This window comes from Mixophyes fleayi, chromosome 3, assembly GCF_038048845.1.
Source record: "Mixophyes fleayi isolate aMixFle1 chromosome 3, aMixFle1.hap1, whole genome shotgun sequence".
NCBI classification, from domain to species: Eukaryota; Metazoa; Chordata; class Amphibia; order Anura; family Limnodynastidae; genus Mixophyes; species Mixophyes fleayi.
Genome location: NC_134404.1, coordinates 138,092,066 through 138,111,169, shown reverse-complemented (window position 1 = coordinate 138,111,169; position 19,104 = coordinate 138,092,066). Strand labels below are relative to the sequence as shown.

General features: G+C 41.0%; 1 protein-coding gene across 2 annotated transcripts in view; it reads right to left on the bottom strand.

Annotated features, from left to right (window-relative positions):
* Window positions 1–672: 672 nt before the first annotated feature.
* The window catches only part of FAM131A (family with sequence similarity 131 member A), a 61,447-nt gene continuing 43,015 nt past the window's right edge, over window positions 673–19,104 (bottom strand). For both annotated transcript variants that reach the window (XM_075202447.1, XM_075202448.1), the window contains 4 exons: window positions 18,028–18,121; window positions 5,199–5,381; window positions 4,556–4,681; window positions 673–2,285 (listed from right to left, as the gene is read on the bottom strand). In XM_075202447.1, the coding sequence (XP_075058548.1) occupies window positions 1,882–2,285; window positions 4,556–4,681; window positions 5,199–5,381; window positions 18,028–18,121 (807 nt within the window). In that variant the 3' untranslated portion in view covers window positions 673–1,881. The remainder of the gene's footprint in view (window positions 2,286–4,555; window positions 4,682–5,198; window positions 5,382–18,027; window positions 18,122–19,104) is intronic.

The following is a 19,104-nucleotide window of genomic DNA, read 5'->3' as shown; positions in this document are numbered from 1 at the left end:
CAAATACAGATTTCTCTTTGTGTGATGGAAAATTTAGATGATGAGAAATGAATGGAGACTGCCCATAAATAAAGGTGTTCCTTTTCTTGGGGCACCAAGGCTTTATATCTATGCAAATATACCTGAAATGCACATCACATCACAATTGGTATGAATAATCACTTTTTCAATAACTTCACTTAAGTTCTTTCACAAGTATGCAGCATATTTTTTAAAAGAGGAAACTAAAATATTTGACATGAAATAAACACATCCTGATGTCTCCTTACTTTCAAGTCTATCTGAAATATAAAAAGGGTCAGGCAAGCAATACAGTTGGTGAAACACTAAAATGTTTAATTGAATGAGGGTATGGAACCAAATAAAATGTATGTATGAATATAGTATGCTTTTTGGGATGATGTGTTTACTTGTGTTAAACGTGGACTGAGTTCCACCTTCAAAACATCATTGATTGTACACATCAGATGCAAAGATGGACCATACAATTGTTCACTGGGGCATGTAACTGTGTATGCACAGACCTGGAAAAATATGTTGAGACTTGTAAATTATAGTCTTTGTGTATATTTATGTTCCCTGCTGATTTGTAGAAAAGCCCCTCGCTGTCAATAAATGGTTAACCCAGCTCAGTATAATAAAGGCAACTTCAACTTTTGCATTTTATATATATATATATATATATATTTATATATACACAGCCGGTCATGTATTTTCATAGACGCAGGAAAATGAGTTACAAACTTTTGATGTTACCGCACAAGACCTTTCAAGAGCAGCAAACAGACAAGTACAAAACTCTAGAAAAGAAGGGTTTCCCCTGCACACAGCATGCGCCCGCAGAGCATCACAGGGAGGAGGGTCTCCACAGTGTCACCGGAGCTCCACAAGTCCTTTTACAGTCCTGAGGCTGCACTAATTTCACAGAATCCATAACATACCGAATGTTCCTCAATCTTGTGCCTGGAATCTGTGGTGCAGAGGGAACCACAGAGATGCAAAAAGATCCAGGATATGACAGGGACAAGCCGTGCTGCCACTGTCCCCCAACCCGGAATCCCACCACCAACACAAAAAACAGGCTGGAGGTGGCTTCAGTGGGAGGTGGCATCAAGTGGGGTGCAAGACATGCAGACAACAGCTTAAGGGCCCTCCACTGAACCAGCGTGGTGCCACAAGGCAAGGATCATGCAAAATAGACCAAATGCTTCAGACAGATAAAACAGGCAATTAATTGTGATTAAAAAAGAAACAAAAAAGGAAGGGAATTAAAAAAAAAAAAATCGTAGATATTTAAAATAACTCCACTCATAAATTATTTGTTACTTTCTTAACATAGGATTTCTGTCTGAAATCATTGGCTTAAAATGCAGAACATCTCTGTTGCTGCCGTTTTCCATATGGTTTCTTAAGAACTGACACTCTTCTGCAACCTCGGCAGGCATGGAAATAATCAAGAGCCGTGTAGTTTGTTCCCATGGTTACAGAAGTTGCTAAGGAGTGTCAGTCCTTCTGAAACTACCTGTGAAAAAGCAGCAACAGTTATATGATGGTAATTTCAGGCAGAGGGACTATATCATCAGGTCTTACAGTAACTTGTGGTACACAACATATTTATTTTAAGAATGCAACATAATTTTGAGTTGAGTTAGTCTTAAATGGGGTGAAAATAAATAGTGAATGAAAAGACAAAGTACAAATACTAAAAAAGAGAAAAATTCAATGTGGGTATAGTCAATAATAAATGAGATTGAACATCCTAAAAAGAGAAATCATTGTTGACTGAGTTAATGCCCTCTGGTTAGTCCATGATTTTCTGAAACCAATTGATTAAAAAAAATGAAAACTGGGCAGATGAGAGTATGGTAGTGTGACTATAGGTCAGGGTTGGTCTTCTTCATCTTCATCTAATGATACCACCCCAGAAGACACCACATCTGAGCCCTTCCTACACAAAGAGAGCACCCCAGACCCTCGACGCATAGGACGGAAAGAAATCAGCTCGTCCTCACTGGGACTTAAACAGGACTCGGAGAATGACATGGAATAGGAAGAGTCCTCACATTCCAGATCTTGGAGACGATCGTAGGTACCTAGAACTGACTGAGGTTTGATTAGCAAAGACTCTTCGATCAACTGAGCTGGAGACCCCAAGAGCAGCTGTTCCTCGTCTAGGCTACACAGACTGGAGCACAGAGTCTCAGGAGACAGGGTGCGCGAGGAGTCACTATCACAGCAGCATATACGTGAGGACACCAAATCCTTCTGTACTGGGCTCAGGAGATCTACAGAGATGAGAAACAGAGACTTCAGTCACATACAGATAGAGACATCTCACAGCTGCTTCTGCCTGAAGGTTACGTATCTGCTGCTTTGACTATATACATGCTGTTTACCTGAATGTACAATTATACTAAATATTTACCAATTAATAGAAATAAGCATATACTTATTTTTGTCAAAATGAATACTAATTGGTATAATGCAGGATTTGGTAGTTGCTTGGAAAAGGATGATAGCTGGCCAACATTTTGGGATAACTGTTCATAACAACTTCTGCTTTCACCTTTGGCATTCTGTTGAAGTCACCATGGTCCTTCCTAAACGCAAGCTGAGATTGCCGCTCTTAAAAAAACACATTTAAGAGCTTGTGTAGTAATAGTGTGCCTCATCTAATAAGTATGTTGATTTTTTTAAAGTTAGTATAAAGTATTCTTAGCAGCTAGGTTGTTTCAGAATTTGACTGGCATATAATCACTCTCTCTAGAGCTATATTAAATATATATATATATATATATATATATATATATATATATATATATATATATATATATATATATATATATATATATATATATATATATACACATACATATATACACACATTGGAATCACTAAGAAAAGTCTTGGTTTTTGATGACTCTTTAATCAAGGTTGCATTAAATTGATTTAAAAATATAGTTAAGACATTGCTATTGTTGCAAATGACTATTTTCAGCAGCCATTGCTCCAGTGTCCTAGTTTTGGGTCCAAAATGGGCAAAACAAGACAGCGTTCTCAAGTAACACATAAAGTCTATTGTTGTTTTGAGAAATGAATACTATTCCATGCATCAGATTGCCAATAAACTGAAGATTTCATACACAGGTGTCCACTACCGTCTCGAGAGAAAAGGGGCAAACTGGATCTAACGAGGACAGAAAAAGAGTCTGCAGTTTAAGAAACAGAGGCCTTTCAGGTCCTAAGTTTAGCGGCTTCCTTAAATAGTAAATGCCAAATACCAGTGTCATCTCCAACAGTAAAAAGAGGACTCTGGAATACTGGCCTTATAAACAGAGTTGCAAAGTAAAAAGCCATATTTGAAACTATCAATTTGGAAAAAAAAGTTTAAAATGGGAACACAGACATTAGACTTGGTGCAAATTTCAGTATGCAGCAGCACAATGATCCGAAGCACACATTTAAGCTATGCAAACACAAACTGGTTAAGAAACAAGGATCCGGAGTACTGTCTTTGATGGATTGGCCAACACAATTGCCAGATCTCAAGCGTACTCAGGACCGGCTTAACCATAGGGCTAACTGGGCTACAGCCCAGGGGCCTATGGCATCCAGGGGGCCCTTGAAAGTGCTCAGCAGCAGTATTGATTGGTCGGGGGCGGGGGCGCCCCCGGCGCGATCAGTGCTGCTGAGCACTTTCCCTGCAGTACTTCTCCGGCGCGCTGTAGTCTCCTTACTGAGGAGATCTCGTGAGTCTCACTCTCACGAGATCTCCTCAGTAAAGAGAGTACAGCGCGCCGGAGAAGGGGGTAAGTGCTGGGGGGGAGTGCGCGGGCAGCTCAGGCAGCTCCGATCACGGGGGGCGCGGGCAGCTCCGATCACGGGGGGGGGGGGGGGGGGGGAAGGTTGCGGGCGGCTCCGATCACGGGGGGGGGGGCCCTCACGGGGGAATGGAGGCCCCCTTAGCCCAGGGGCCTCCATTCCCTTAATCCGGCCCTGAGCGTACTCAGCTCTTGGAGGGTTAAACTTCACTGTAAGTCAGGGAAAATGCCCTAAAAGCCAGTGCCACCTCTGAGAAGAGCTACAGAAATCGTGGTTACAAATACCCCCTAAATATCTTAAAAACCAACAGCTAGAATGCCAAACGTCTGCAAAGTTGTAATTTCTGCAAATGGAGGATTCTTCAATGAATGTAAAGTATGATGAATAGAACAGTTACATGGTATAAAAATAAGTTATGACATTGTCAAAGTGTTGATTCAAATTTCAAAACAGTTTAATGGTACCGTGATAAAAAAAAAAAAAACGTATAAATTTCTCCAAAAACCAAGAAATTTCTTAATGAATTGAAACTAATAATAATAATAATAAATAATATATATATACATATATATATTTATCACAACACAACCACACCCAAATTTGTGTAAGGCCCAGGCCCCTTTAGGGTCTGCCAAAATAGAATGGTGTGTTTATTTATTTCTAGGTTTAAATAAATGTATATCTCTAACTATATAATATCTATAATATATATATATAAATAACATACACACACCTGCAGGCTGGGAATGGTCCATAGGCTGCATCTCCTCATCATATGAATCATCTGTGGAATCTTCACCATCGACTGATGACCAGGCACGTAGTTTAGCTTCTGCTATAGCAAATTGCTCAGCTACTCCTGGTGATACAGGAAAAATGGAGACAGAAGAGGCACGGGAACAGCAGAGAGCGATAGAGGAAGTAGTAGCACATGATTTAAGAAAGCAAGAAGCCAAGAAATGGCAAAAGGAGGCATCATTCCAGAGAAAGCAAAGGGTGATCAGGATCAGATACCAAGGAATAAATGCAGGAAAAAAAATAAGAGCAGTAATGATGAGAAAATAATCACCACAGGCATAAATCAACAGCAAAAATATGTTATGGTTGGAGATGAAGGGTGATGGACATGGAAGTTATGTGACAAGTGCATGAATGACATGGTTTTTAACAAGATGAGCAAAATACAGAAAGTGGGAAATTCCCAGAGAGAGAGTAGAGCGTGCTCCCATGAATGGCGTGACATCAGTCGCAAGAGCAGTGGAACATGAGAAAAAAATGAAGAAAACAATAGGGAAGACAGGAACAGTCAGGAGAAAGAGAGTGAGTCAAATATTCATTTTTATACTTTCCCATCTAATGCTTTTCAACTTTCTTACCTGCAGCAAACCTGGCCTCCTGTTCTCCCTCACTCAGGTGTGAGTATGAGTTGAAGTGTGTCTCTAGAGCAGCAGGAGAGTCACTGGGCTTGCTCCAGCCCTTCCACTCAATCAGATGAGCCACGCGTCCCTGAGCCATTGCTGTAGGCTTGGTCACATGGTCCTTCACCACCTGTGAGATTCCTGTCACATGAAGAGAAGGCAGGGGACACAGGTGTATGTGTCTAATTATATGTATACATGTAATTATGTTTGTGTACAGCTGTTTACAGCCATTAATACCTATGTGTATAAATGTATGTGTCCTTCCACCATATTTGTCAATATGGAAGGGCACACTTATAATCAGTGAGTTCTGAGCTCATCCCCTCAGTGTTCATTAAGAATATGTATTTATTATCAGAAGTAATATACACTTATTACACATTACTAACATGACAGCTGTGACCTGTACAAAAGCACTTGGCCCTACTGTCCTTGTATTGTTACAATACTCCTTGGTGAGTTTATAATCTACAATAGATATATTGTCCCATATATCATTTGTGCCTGATAAATAAAACTTGGTTTTAGCTACTGATACACACGTTTGCATGAGCATATTTACAGGTCATGATATAGGTTTTTTTCCAGCACAGGAATCAAGATGGCAACATTTTTAGGCAACCTGTAAATGTCTCCAAAGTATACTCTCAGCAATCATTTTGCCAATCAATTTCTAATATCCAACACCCCTCTAGACTATTTTAGGGTGAAATTTATAAAACAGGTAACAGTGATGGACAACTCAAGTAAAAATAAACCTTACCTGAAAGAAGGGAGTAAACAAGTCTACCCAGACTCATATGAGAATGGTGGGTGCAAATGTTTACACAAATAACTTTACAAGTTACTCACAAAGACTTGGATAGTGCCTCTATGACATACTTGCCTACTCTCCCAAAATTTTCGGGAGGCTCGGGAATTTTGGGGAGTCCTCCCAGACTCCTGGAAGAGTAGGCAAACCTACCAGACCCTGTAAAATGCCGAAATTCACAGTATTGAATAGCAGAGGGTGGGGCTTAATCACATCATCAAGCTCTGCCCCCCCATATTCAATACCTTGTATTTCTGTATTTTATGGTAGGGGCGGGGCTATAGTGACGTAATGATGTCATCACACCCCCTCCTATTCTCTGTCACGTGATCTGTACTACGATCTCCCGGAGTACAGATTTAAAAGTATGCTCTATGAGCCTGTTACAAATTTTGCTGTGCAGTTTGTGTAAAGGCAAGATATCTCTGCTCTATTGCATAAATTGAGGCAGCTCTTACAAAGTGAGTTGGAATCAGCTTCTTGCATGGTCACCGCAGATCTTGGTAGAGAAATGTGAAACCTGTGAGTCCCGATTGGATTATGCCACTTTGGTCTTGGACTCACAGCAAAAATAAATTTAGTAGAGCTTTTTAACATGCAAAATAAATTAGGGATGTGCACCGGCGACTTTTGAGGTCTCGTGTTTTGTGTTTTGGATCCGGATTTTCTCGATGTTTTGGGTTCGGATTTGTTTCGCAAAACACCTGCCGAAAGGTTTTGGTTCGGATTTAAGGTTTTGGATTCGGATTTTTTTGAAAAAAGCATAAAAAGTTAAAAAAAATCAAGTTTTTGGGCTTATTTTCACTCCTAAGCTATTATTAACCTCAATAACATCCAATAAAAATAATTTCCACTAGTCTAAAGGCTATTCTGAACACCTAACACCTCACAATATTTTTTTTTTTTTAGTACAAAACCTTGCAACGAGGTACCTTTCTGGACTGCGTAGAGGAGTGTTCCCCACAATACAATTAAAAACCCATCAACTGGTCTGAATTACACCCAAAAATAGTATCTGGACTGCGTAGAGGACTGGCCACTGGCCACCACAATATATTATATAGAAAACCTTCAACAGGTCAGAATTACACCCAAAAATAGTATCTGGACTGCATAGAGGACTGGCCACTAGCCACCACAATATAATATATAGAAAACCTTCAACAGGTCTGAAATACACCCAAAAATAGTATCTGGACTGCGTAGAGGACTGGCCACTAGCCACTAGCCACCACAATATAATATATATAAAACATTCAACAGGTCTGCATTACACCCAAAAATAGTATCTGGACTGCGTAGAGTAGTGGGCACCACAATAAAAAATATATAGAAAACCTTCAACAGGTCTGAATTACACCCAAAAATAGTATCTGGACTGCGTAGAGGACTGGCCACTAACCTCCACAATATAATATATAGAAAACCTTCAACAGGTCAGAATTACACCCAAAAATAGTATCTGGACTGCGTAGAGGACTGGCCACTAACCTCCACAATATAATATATAGAAAACCTTCAACAGGTCAGAATTACACCCAAAAATAGTATCTGGACTGCGTAGAGGACTGGCCACTGGCCACCACAATATAATATATAGAAAACCTTCAACAGGTCAGAATTACACCCAAAAATAGTATCTGGACTGCGTAGAGTAGTGGGCACTGGGCACCACAATATAATATATAGAAAACCTTCAACAGGTCAGAATTACACCCAAAAATAGTATCTGGACTGCGTAGAGGACTGGCCACTAGCCACCACAATATAATATATATAAAACATTCAACAGGTCTGCATTACACCCAAAAATAGTATCTGGACTGCATAGAGTAGTGGGCACCACAATAAAAAATATATAGAAAACCTTCAACAGGTCTGCATTACACCCAAAAATAGTATCTGGACTGCATAGAGGACTGGCCACTAGCCACCACAATATAATATATAGAAAACATTCAACAGGTCTACATAACACCCAAAAATAGTATCTGGACTGCGTAGAGTAGTGGGCACTGGGCACCACAATAAAAAATATATAGAAAACCTTCAACAGGTCTGAATTACACCCAAAAATAGTATCTGGACTGCGTAGAGGACTGGCCACTGGCCACCACAATAAAAAATATATAGAAAACCTTCAACAGGTCTGAATTACACCCAAAAATAGTATCTGGACTGCATAGAGGACTGGCCACTGGCCACCACAATATAATATATAGAAAACCTTCAACAGGTCTGAATTACACCCAAAAATAGTATCTGGACTGCATAGAGGACTGGCCACTGGCCACCACAATATAATATATAGAAAACCTTCAACAGGTCAGAATTACACCCAAAAATAGTATCTGGACTGCGTAGAGTAGTGGGCACCACAATAAAAAATATATAGAAAACCTTCAACAGGTCTGCATTACACCCAAAAATAGTATCTGGACTGCGTAGAGTAGTGGGCACTGGGCACCACAATAAAAAATATATAGAAAACCTTCAACTGTTCGGAATTACACCCAAAAATAGTATCTGGACTGCGTAGAGGACTGGCCACTGGCCACCACAATATAATATATAGAAAACCTTCAACAGGTCAGAATTACACCCAAAAATAGTATCTGGACTGCGTAGAGTAGTGGGCACTGGGCACCACAATAAAATATACAAAAAACCTTCAACAGGTCTGCATTACACTGCACATACGGCTGCTCCTCCATCCTCTCCATCATATACATGTTGGAGTTTCAGCGTGTGAAAACCTCTTGTTTTTGATAATGTCAGTGCATTTTGAATATTTTTCAATTTGCCGCACACCACTGAATGTACTTTATCTATGATACGCATCTATCTATCTTGACTGCATAGTGTGGTGGCCCCGGTACACAATTTGGTACAGAGGCCACAATATAATTAAAAAACCCTCCACGGGTCAGAATTCCACCAAAAAAGGGTATGGACTGCGTAGTGTGGTGTGCCCGGAACACAATTTTTTACAGCGCCAACAATATAATTAAAAAATTGGGCATCAACTGTCACCGTTGTTTAATATCTGATACACCTAAATATGGACTGCACAGTGGAGTGGCCCCGGTAGTAAATTTGCCGGGGCCACAATACCTCCTCCAACTTCCAAGTGTAGTGTTTATAAAGACAGACAGCGACGAAGTGTTATTAGTTGACTTTCTTAACCCTAAAATTGTCCCTGTTGCAAATATTCGTGCAATGGACAGTTACTTTTTAATTGAAAGACTCAAGCTTTCAAGTGTAGTGTTTATAAAATATAAACAAACAATACAGTAGTTTTAGAGCACGTCAATACCTCGTGTTTTAAATTATGACAGGGCATTTTACTTTTGGTTTAATTTCTTGAATTTGTTTAAATTTGGTTTTACTTTTTGAACATGGCAAATGACTGTTGATTGGTCATATAATGCAAAAAAAAAAGTTCCAAGATGGAATTGTCCTTGGGCCCTCACACCCACCCTTATGTTGTTGAAATTGGACATGCACACTTTAACAAACCAATCATTTCAGCGACAGGGCCTACCAAACAACTTTGGCTGAAATGATTGGTTTGTTTGGGCCCCCACACCAAAAAAGCTATTCATCTCTCCCTGTACAGACTAAACAGGCTCTACTGAGGCAAGATGTCGTCCTCATCCTCAACCTCTGATTCCTCTCCCCCTACAGTGTGTACTTCCTCCTCATCACACATTATCAATTCGTCCCCGCTGGACTCCACAACCACAGGTCCCTCTGTACTATCTGGAGGGCAGTGCTGTACTTCATTGAGGAATTGATTATTCATTTTTATAAACATCATTTTTTCAACGTTATGAGGAAGCAACCTCCTTCGCCGCTCACTGACCAGGTTCCCCGCTGCACTAAAAACTCTTTCCGAGTACACACTGGAGGGGGGACAACTCAGGTAAAATAGAGCCAGTTTGTACAGGGGCTTCCAAACTGCCTTTTTTTCCTGCCAGTAACAATATGGACTGTATGACATGTCTACTTGGATGGTGTCAGCAAAGTAATCATCCACAATTTTTTCTATTGTGACAGCATCCAATGCAGCGAGAGTAGACATGTCTGCAATGGTTGGCAGGTCCTTCAGTCCGGACCAGATGTTATCAGCATCCCCGCCAGCGCCTTTTTTGGGAAAACTGAGCTTTTTCCTCGCAGCCATAGATGTGGAAGAAAATGAGGGTGGAGCTGTTGGCATGTCACGCTCCTCTTCAGAGGACAATCTCCTGACCAGCAGGTCTTTGCACTGCTGTAGACTTGTGTCCGCCGGAAACAGAGACACAACATACGCTTTAAACCGAGGATCGAGCACGGTGGCCAGAATGTATTCCTCCGACTTTAAAAGAGTGACCACCCTCGGATCCTGGCAAAGCGTACGAAGGGCTACATCCACAAGAGCTACATGCTTGGTGTAATCGCAATGGCTTACCAGCTCCTCCCTCACTTTCTCCAGCTGCTTCTGCAACAGCCTGATCAGGGGAATGACCTGACTCAAGCTGGCAGTGTCGGAACTGACTTCTCGTGTGGCAAGTTCAAATGGCTGCAGAACCTTGCACAACATAGAAATCAGTCTCCACTGCGCTTGACTGAGGCGCATCCCCACTCCTTTGCCTATGTCGTAGGCGGCTGTGTAGGCCTGAATGGCCTTTTGCTGCTCCCCCATCCTCTGCAGCATATAGAGGGTGGAGTTCCAGCGCATCACAACCTCTTGTTTGAGGTGATGGCAGGGCAGGTTCATGCTTTTTTGATGTGCCTCTAGTCTGCGGTAGGCACTGGCTGAATGCCGAAAGTGTCCAGCAATTTTGCGCGCCACCGCAAGCATCTCCTGCACACCCCTGTCACTCTTGAGGTAATGCTGCACCACCAAATTAATGGTGTGGGCAAAACATGGGACGTGCTGGAAATTGCCCATATTTAATGCCCGCACAATGTTACTGGCATTGTCTGACACCACAAATCCCCATGAGAGTCTAAGTGGGGTAAGCCACTGGGAGATAATTTCCCTCAGTTTCTCTAATATGTTGTCAGCGTTGTGCCTCTTATTAAAGCCTGTAATACACAATGTTGCCTGCCTTTGCACGAGCAGCCATTTTGTAGATGCTGCTACTGATGCAGATGTTGCTGCGGAAGGGATTGCATCTACCCAGTGGGCTGTCACAGTCATATAGTCCTTCGTTTGCCCAGAACCACTTGTCCACATGTCCGTGGTTAAGTGGACAGTGGGTACAACCGCATTTTTTAGAGCACTGAGGACACTTGATCGTACTTCTCTGTACATTTTTGGGATCGCCTGCCTAGTGAAGTGGAATCTCGACGGGATTTGGTACCGGGGACACAATACCTCCATCAACCCTCTAAATCCCACTCCACTGATGGCGGACACCGGGCGCACGTCTAACACCAACATTGCAGTTACAGCCGCAGTTATACGCTTTGCAATAGGGTGACTACTATCGTATTTTGTGGTCATGGCAAACGACTGTTGGACGGTCAATTGTTTTGTGAAAGACTTAGCGGTCTTACGACTTCCCCTCTGGGAAGATGACCGACTAACAGCAGCAACAGCAGCAGTGGCAGTAGTAGGCGTACCGCTGCAGGATTCCTTGGATGAATCCCGTATTGAGGAGGACTCAGTCTGGCTGCTGACTTGGGCTGCAGGACTGAATCTGATGGAGATTGTGGAGGAAGTTGACGAGGAGGGTGTTGCTGGTGTGTATCCAACTGGACCACGGGATTTAGGTGTCCCTGTACCGATGAGGGTCCTAGCCCCAGTTCCTGAACTAACCACTGAACTATGAAGGTTATTCAGGTGACGTATAAGGGAGGATGTTCCTAGGTGGGCAAGATCCTTACCCCTGCTTATTTGAGCTTTACATAAGCTACATATGGCCATACATTGGTTGTCTGGATTTGGATAAAAATAACTCCAGACCGAAGAGGTGCATTTTTTGGTCTTCTGACCAGGCATGACGATGGGCTTTTTCATCCCATGGACATCAGCTGTTTCCCCCCCTGGTGCCTCATTTACAATAACCACATCACCATCCTCATCATCAAGTTCCTCCACAGCGCCAGCTACATCATCAATAGCCTCCTCCCGAGCCACCTCTTCCCGTACAGTGATGGGAAGGTCAGGCTTGACAACCACCAACACCCTTGGACTCGCCTTGAGGATTTGTGATAATTTCTCTTTAGAAGGCAGAGTTGTTTGCCGTTTTGTTGCTGACAGCATAACTCTCTTCAATTTTTTGTAGGGGGGGGGGGGGGGAGGAGGAGGGATAAGATCCGTGGGTGCAGCTGAACCACTAGTCATGAACACGGGCCAGGGCCTAAGCCGTTCCTTGTCACTCCGTGTCGTAAATGGCATATTGGCAACTTTACGTTTCTCCTCAGATGATTTTAAGTTTCTCTTTTTCCTACTTTTTCTTAACTTTGGCTTTTTGGATTTTACATGCCCGGTACTACGAGATTGGGCATCGGGCTTGGAAGACGACGTTGATGGCATTTCATCGTCTATGTCATGACTAGTGGCAGCAGCTTCAGCATTAGGAGGAAGTGGGTCTTGATCTTTCCCTACTTTATCCTCCAAATTTTTGGTCTCCATTATATGTAGCACAAGATACTGCAGAATGTGTGAACTTGGTAATATTGCAGTACCAATGGACTTTTACTGCTGAATGTGTGAACTTGGTAATATTGCAGTACCAATGGGCTTATACTGCTGGATTGGTTTTGCAAATTTGGTTATAATTACTTTTTTTTTTAAATTTTTTATTTTAATATTTTTTATAACTTTTTTTTTATTTTTTAAAAACTTGGGAATAATGGGGAAATAACTATGCCCTTAGAAGCACAGAGCACAGGACACAGCACCACTGGACTGAACAGGGCACAGCACAGGACCCAGCAGCACTACTGAACTCAGCAGGACAGAGCACAGGACACAGCACCACTGGACTGATACTGCAGAATGTGTGAACTTTGTAATATTGCAGTACCACTGGACTTTTACTGCTGAATGTGTGAACTTGGTAATATTGCAGTACCAATGGGCTTATACTGCAGGATTGGTTGTGCAAATTTTGTGGTAATTAAAAAAAAATTAAATTAGTTTTTGGTATTTTTTTAAACACAGGGGAATATTGGGGAAATAACTATGTCCTTAGAAGCACAGAGCACAGGACACAGCACCACTGGACTGAACAGGACACAGCACAGGACCCAGCAGCACCACTGACCTCAGAAGGACAGAGCACAGGACACAGCACCACTGGACTGAGCACAGCACAGCACAGAACTTAACTGAACAGCACGAGATATAGCAGGACAGAGGACCACCTAACACACCCTCCCTCTACCCTGATCAATGCCCGAGTGAAGATGGCGGCGACTAGCGGGGAATTTATAGGATCCGAGTATCGCGAGATCCGACAACGGGATTATGAGTCAGAGCCTCCGTTTCAGATTTGAATTTGGCGCCAATACCCGGATCTGTCTCGGATCCGACTCGGATCGGCAACGTTCGGGTGGGCTCGGATTTCATAAATCCGAGTGCGCTCATCTCTAAAATAAATGTGAGGTGTGAAAAATCATGCTAGATGCAGCAACTCACATATTAGAGGCCTCCCAAAATTTATTGTAGATCTGCAACCCACAATTACATATCTGTTTTGAGATCTAGTACCAGATAACCTTTGGAGCACCTCAAAATGGATAGAGTCTACCTAGGTATAATGGGAAAAGGTGGACCACTGAATTACCTTGTTGTAAAAATACACTATTATCACAAGATCTGCAAGTGTCAAGAACAGTGAGACACCCAAAAATTACTTACCAACTCTTCATGGACTTGTACAAAAATTTGAAGAATACAGTGGTCTGATCATAACTAATAGCACTTACATCCCATCAAATTCGATATAAGTGGGCATTCCAACACTGTATCTGCACTAAAAGAAGCACAAGACCACCAGAAAGTAATCCATCTGCAAGCCACCTAAGATAAACAAAACAAAGCCAAACTTCCACTACATCTGGCTTGGAGCTGTTAGAACAGCAGCAGATGTCACCCAGTAATTCGAGACAGCCCTGCTCTGATCCTTGTCTGAGAAATGTATGCTATCTAACAATTGTAAATATATGGTCAATTATGTTTAGGATGATTGTTTCACAATCTATCCTTCTACCAAAGTAATCCAACTTTTGTGCACTTGACCGAAGCTGGACATGACTGCAACTTATATGTTGCTAGATCAGTCACCTGTCGTTATACAGCAGTTGAACTAGGACACTTGAATATAATTTTACTTCCGTTTTCTTCCCTACTCCTCTTGAATGTTAGCTCTCACAACTTTGGCACTCTCTACATCCTATCTGGTTTCTTATGTAGTTGCTTTCACTAATTTCTCTTGTATTAATTTTTACTGATTCTATTGTTCCTCTTGCTCCTTGCTTATCTGTATTTTGTTCTGTTTATTATTTGTTGACTGCACAGATTCCGTTGCACCATATAAATAAAATAAGATGATGATTATTTTGCCTACTAGTATTTAAATATTATTGTTGTAAAAGTGTACCTTTCATTTTCAAATTTTAAAAAATATATTGTAATAAAAAACATGTATCTGTAAAAATTGGTTACAGATGTTTAAAGGGATTAGAATCCCCCTGCACTAAACGCTGACCACTGAATAAGCTGGGTGATGCTGCACAGACTGATAATTTTGGCGCGTTTGGGACTGAAGAGGAAAGCATGTAGCTGAATGTAAGCCAAAGATGTGTCACATGATTTTCTCTCCTTCAACCACATGAAGCCATCTTCAGCCAGGAATGCAACGATTATAGCTGACAACTGACCCTAATTTCCAGCGACAGGCCCAGGTTTTAAGGATTTGTCCCTGGCAAATTTGGGCCCAAGAAATGTCCCTATTTTTCAATATTGAGCAATTGTTCAATAAAATTCTGAATTTTCTGCATATTAAATACAATTATTACCATCTATTATATTCTCTTGAGTATTAAAGACACAATAAATGTTATAATGTCATAAATAAATTCAGATATGATGGTGATGGTAGTGCTCCAAGGGATATTAAGACAATATTACGCATGATAAGCTTAGATGTAACGGATCAGCAGCAAACTGTCCCATAAACCTGTCTGAAACTATGCCTGATGGCTATGTCCAACCGGTCATGTGTAATACATTCATTGAATTTTTAGTGCAGGGGTGATACAAACCCTTTCAATACAAGTTTTGTAAAATCTGTTATATTAGTAGCACTTGGACTGAGAAATTATGCTTAATAGAGATTTTCTGCACTAAAGTAGCAACAGGCAAATAACAGTAAATTACCATATTTTGAATAGACAATTCACAAAGGTGTGATTATTGTTCAGTGCAGGAAAAAGTCCTAGTAACAGCAGTAAAACAAACAAACACTGACTATCTGGGAGGCACACAAATGTGTTGTGAGGAGCATACTGATCCAAATGGGGGCTTTCATTAAGAAGCAAAATACTGCCTTTAAAAAGGAGCTGTTACTTAATCTGGAAACTCACCACAAAGCCTCCCTAGCCAGTGAGACACTGTAAGAACTAACTGCAGCCAGAACTGCCCTTAATAGGTTACTTGGGGATAAAACAAAACTGGCCTTTAGAAAATGCAAACACAAATATTTCAAGTGGGAATAAGCTGGGAAAACTCTTAGCCAGAGCATTCCATGCTCAATGAGCGCCATCCTTTATCCACTTTATTAAGGACGCTAGCGGACAGGAGAGCCACTTGACTTGAGATATTGCGTCTGCTTTTCATTCTTACTACTGCACGTTGTACAACATTTCTAATCAAAGCCTACCTCCAGGAGTGTTGATTCACCAAGATTTCTGAGACTGCCAAGGAGATGCCGGATCAGCCATTCTCCTTAAAGGAATTAGTAAACGCCATCTCCTCTATGCCGGTGGGCAAGAGCCGAGGCTCAGACGGATTTAGTATCAGTTATTATAAAATCTTTGGGCAGTATTTAAACCCCATGCTCCTAGGGCCCTACAATGAGATCTCCAAAGACTCTTATTTCTCCCGGAAGTCCCAAGAAGCCCATATTACTGTTCTATCAAAGGATGGCAAGAACCCCTCCCAGTGCTCTAGCTAACGACAGATATCTCTATCTGTTGAATGTTTACCTGAAGCTTATTGCTAAAATGATGACCAACCACCTTAAACATTTATTGCAAGGTGTGAGTCACATCGATCAAGTTTTGTCCTTTGAGGCAAAGCCTGAGACAACACCATGAAGATCATAGACTTGATGTATTCGGTCAAGGGCTCGTGGGGGTAAATATATCAAGCTAAGAGTTTTCCGGCGGGTTTGAAAAACCAATAAGATTCTAGCTATCATTTATTTAGTGCATTCTACAAAATGAAAGTTAGAATCTGATTGGTTACTGTAGACAACATCTCCACTTTTCAAACCCGCCAGAAAACGCTCACCTTGATACATTTACCCCCTGGATTCCTACTTTAATGCTGTCTACCAACATGGAATTTTTTTTCCGAAAGAGTTGATTGGCAGTTGCTTACTTGATCGCTGAAGCATATGGGATTGGGCCCTGCTTGCTTACACAGAATACTCGCCCTATATAAAGACCCCATGGCCCGAGTAATAGTCATTGGCTCTCTCTGATGCTTTCTCCATACACAATGGAATAAGGCAAAGCTGTTCGCTCTCCCCCTTGATATTTGTTCTATGCTTGAAGGCTTTGACCAGGTCAATTGGAAATAATCCGGATGTGTTAGGGGAAAGGGAGAGGGGGTCGGAGCACAAGTTAGCCCTATTTGCTGACGATCTCGTAGCAACCATCACCAATCCAGTGGTATCTCTGTCCACCCTAATGGTATCCAACTTTAAAATCAATTATGCTATGTCTATGGCTTTGAACCTCCCGATTGCTCCAGCGGTGCTAGAGGGGCTTCCAACATTTCTTTTCCTTCACCTGGCACCCCACTCACAACAAGTACTTAGGGTATTGCTTATGAAAGAGCTGACCGATTTATACAGAGCTAATTTTGCCCCATTTATTGCTAGATTACGAACAGAGTTCGGCAATGGCGAGCCAAAGGTTTCTTGGCTTGAGAAGATAAACATCATAAAAATGAACACTCTACCTAATCTTTTTCATTTGCTCCAAATGCCCCCGATATTCAGAGGATAGTTTGTGAGTTTGTTTGGGCTCTGAAACCCCATTAATTTCAGCATGACATTCTCAACGTGGTCTGCAACTACCCCATTCTCTAAATATTACCAGGTTGGGCTACTTAACAGGATATTGGAATGGACAAGGCCCCCTGACTCTGAAAAATAAGTTGTGATTGGGGGTGGACCCCTCTTAATTATTCAATCTATTATTACTAGTATGGAACTTTCTGTGAGGCCCTGGGGATCCCCCTTCCCCCTCTCTCCTTCTTTTCTCAGCTCTGTCTCTCCTCTCCTACTTGCCCTTTCATTTTGTTTTATAGTAGACTATAGGATGTAAAATTAATTGTTCCACTTTCCAAATGTTATGACGTACTAGTTACATATACATGCTATCACCTCACAAAAGAAGAATTACACAAAAAAAGAAAAGAAAAAAACCAATTGATAAAAAAACAGTGGTTTCTAAACTACGTGCAGATAGAATCTGTCTAAATATTGACTTGTTATATTTCAAATCTATCTTAACTATAACACCCACCACCTTAAATAGCAGTAGCCAAAAATCTGCAATAGTCAAAAAAGCTGCCATTTTAGTAATAAATATGTTGCAACTACAATACTATAAAGCTATAAAAACAACATTTATATAAATGAAGATGCATGTATATTTTTCATACAGTTGTTGACATGTTAGTAAGAGTCACTTTCCGAAAAATGCCTTAGAATTTTATATTTTCTCATGAAGATGAGAACTCACCGTGCAGAGAGGAGCGAGCAAGGGCAGTGATTTCATGGATTGTGAGTGCTCGTCGAGACTTGGGTAACATTTCACCAGTGTCTTCAACATGTAACTGTCACAAAAAAAACATTGGTCAGACAGCAACTACTATTATTACCTTTCCTTTATAAAGTGCTGACATATTACAAAGGCTGTACATTGAGGGGTCCATGATACAAACAAATTACATACAATCACATGAAACACAGCGTAAATATGGCACTGCCCAAATGACCTTACAATCTAAGAGGTGTAGGGAACACTTGATACATACTGTAGAAAAATTACAAATATAGCTGTGGCGAGGAAAGAGATTGTGGGGCTACAGAATGACAGAAGCATTGTCATCCACCAATATTAAAGTAGCCATTGGCAACTGGCATTTTGTGCAGCTAATGGTGATGTGGACTGTAGGATTGATGACAGATAGTGAAAGATGGAGATTATGACATCCAGTTAGGATATTGCAATGTGAAACAGATAGGGTTGTATCACTTTCAAAGACGACTTCAACACAGCACTTTTCCTGCCAACAAAACATTCCTACTATTTTTAGCTAATTTATGAAAACATTGCATGCTGCATCTGTAGAGCTGAATTGCTCTTGTATAACCGAAAATAATGAATTTAATTTTAGTAATAATTAGTTTGATATTAATAGTTTAATTTTCAAATAGTATATGATATGTCCTCAAGACTGCATTACTTGACCAACATCATGGCGTTAGAATCACCAGTTCGGAAAGCTATTTCTGTACATTTGAAACCCATGGTCACATGCCATCATGGTGGAGGCAGGTTGTACACAGTAAAGATTTAAAAATACACTACAGAAAAATGAAAATCAGATAGCCGTCTACTAGAGAGCATAGATTAACATTACTAGAGAGTAATGAGGCTACGTAAGGAATTAACCGTTAAGTATACATTAATACATTCCTCATCTTAAGTATGAAGGTTGACTCCTTTAATAAGAAGAGAACAGTGGAAGGTAAGTATAATCCTCTAGAACTGTACAGTGAAAGATCAGAAGGGAGCAGGCAACATACAATAATA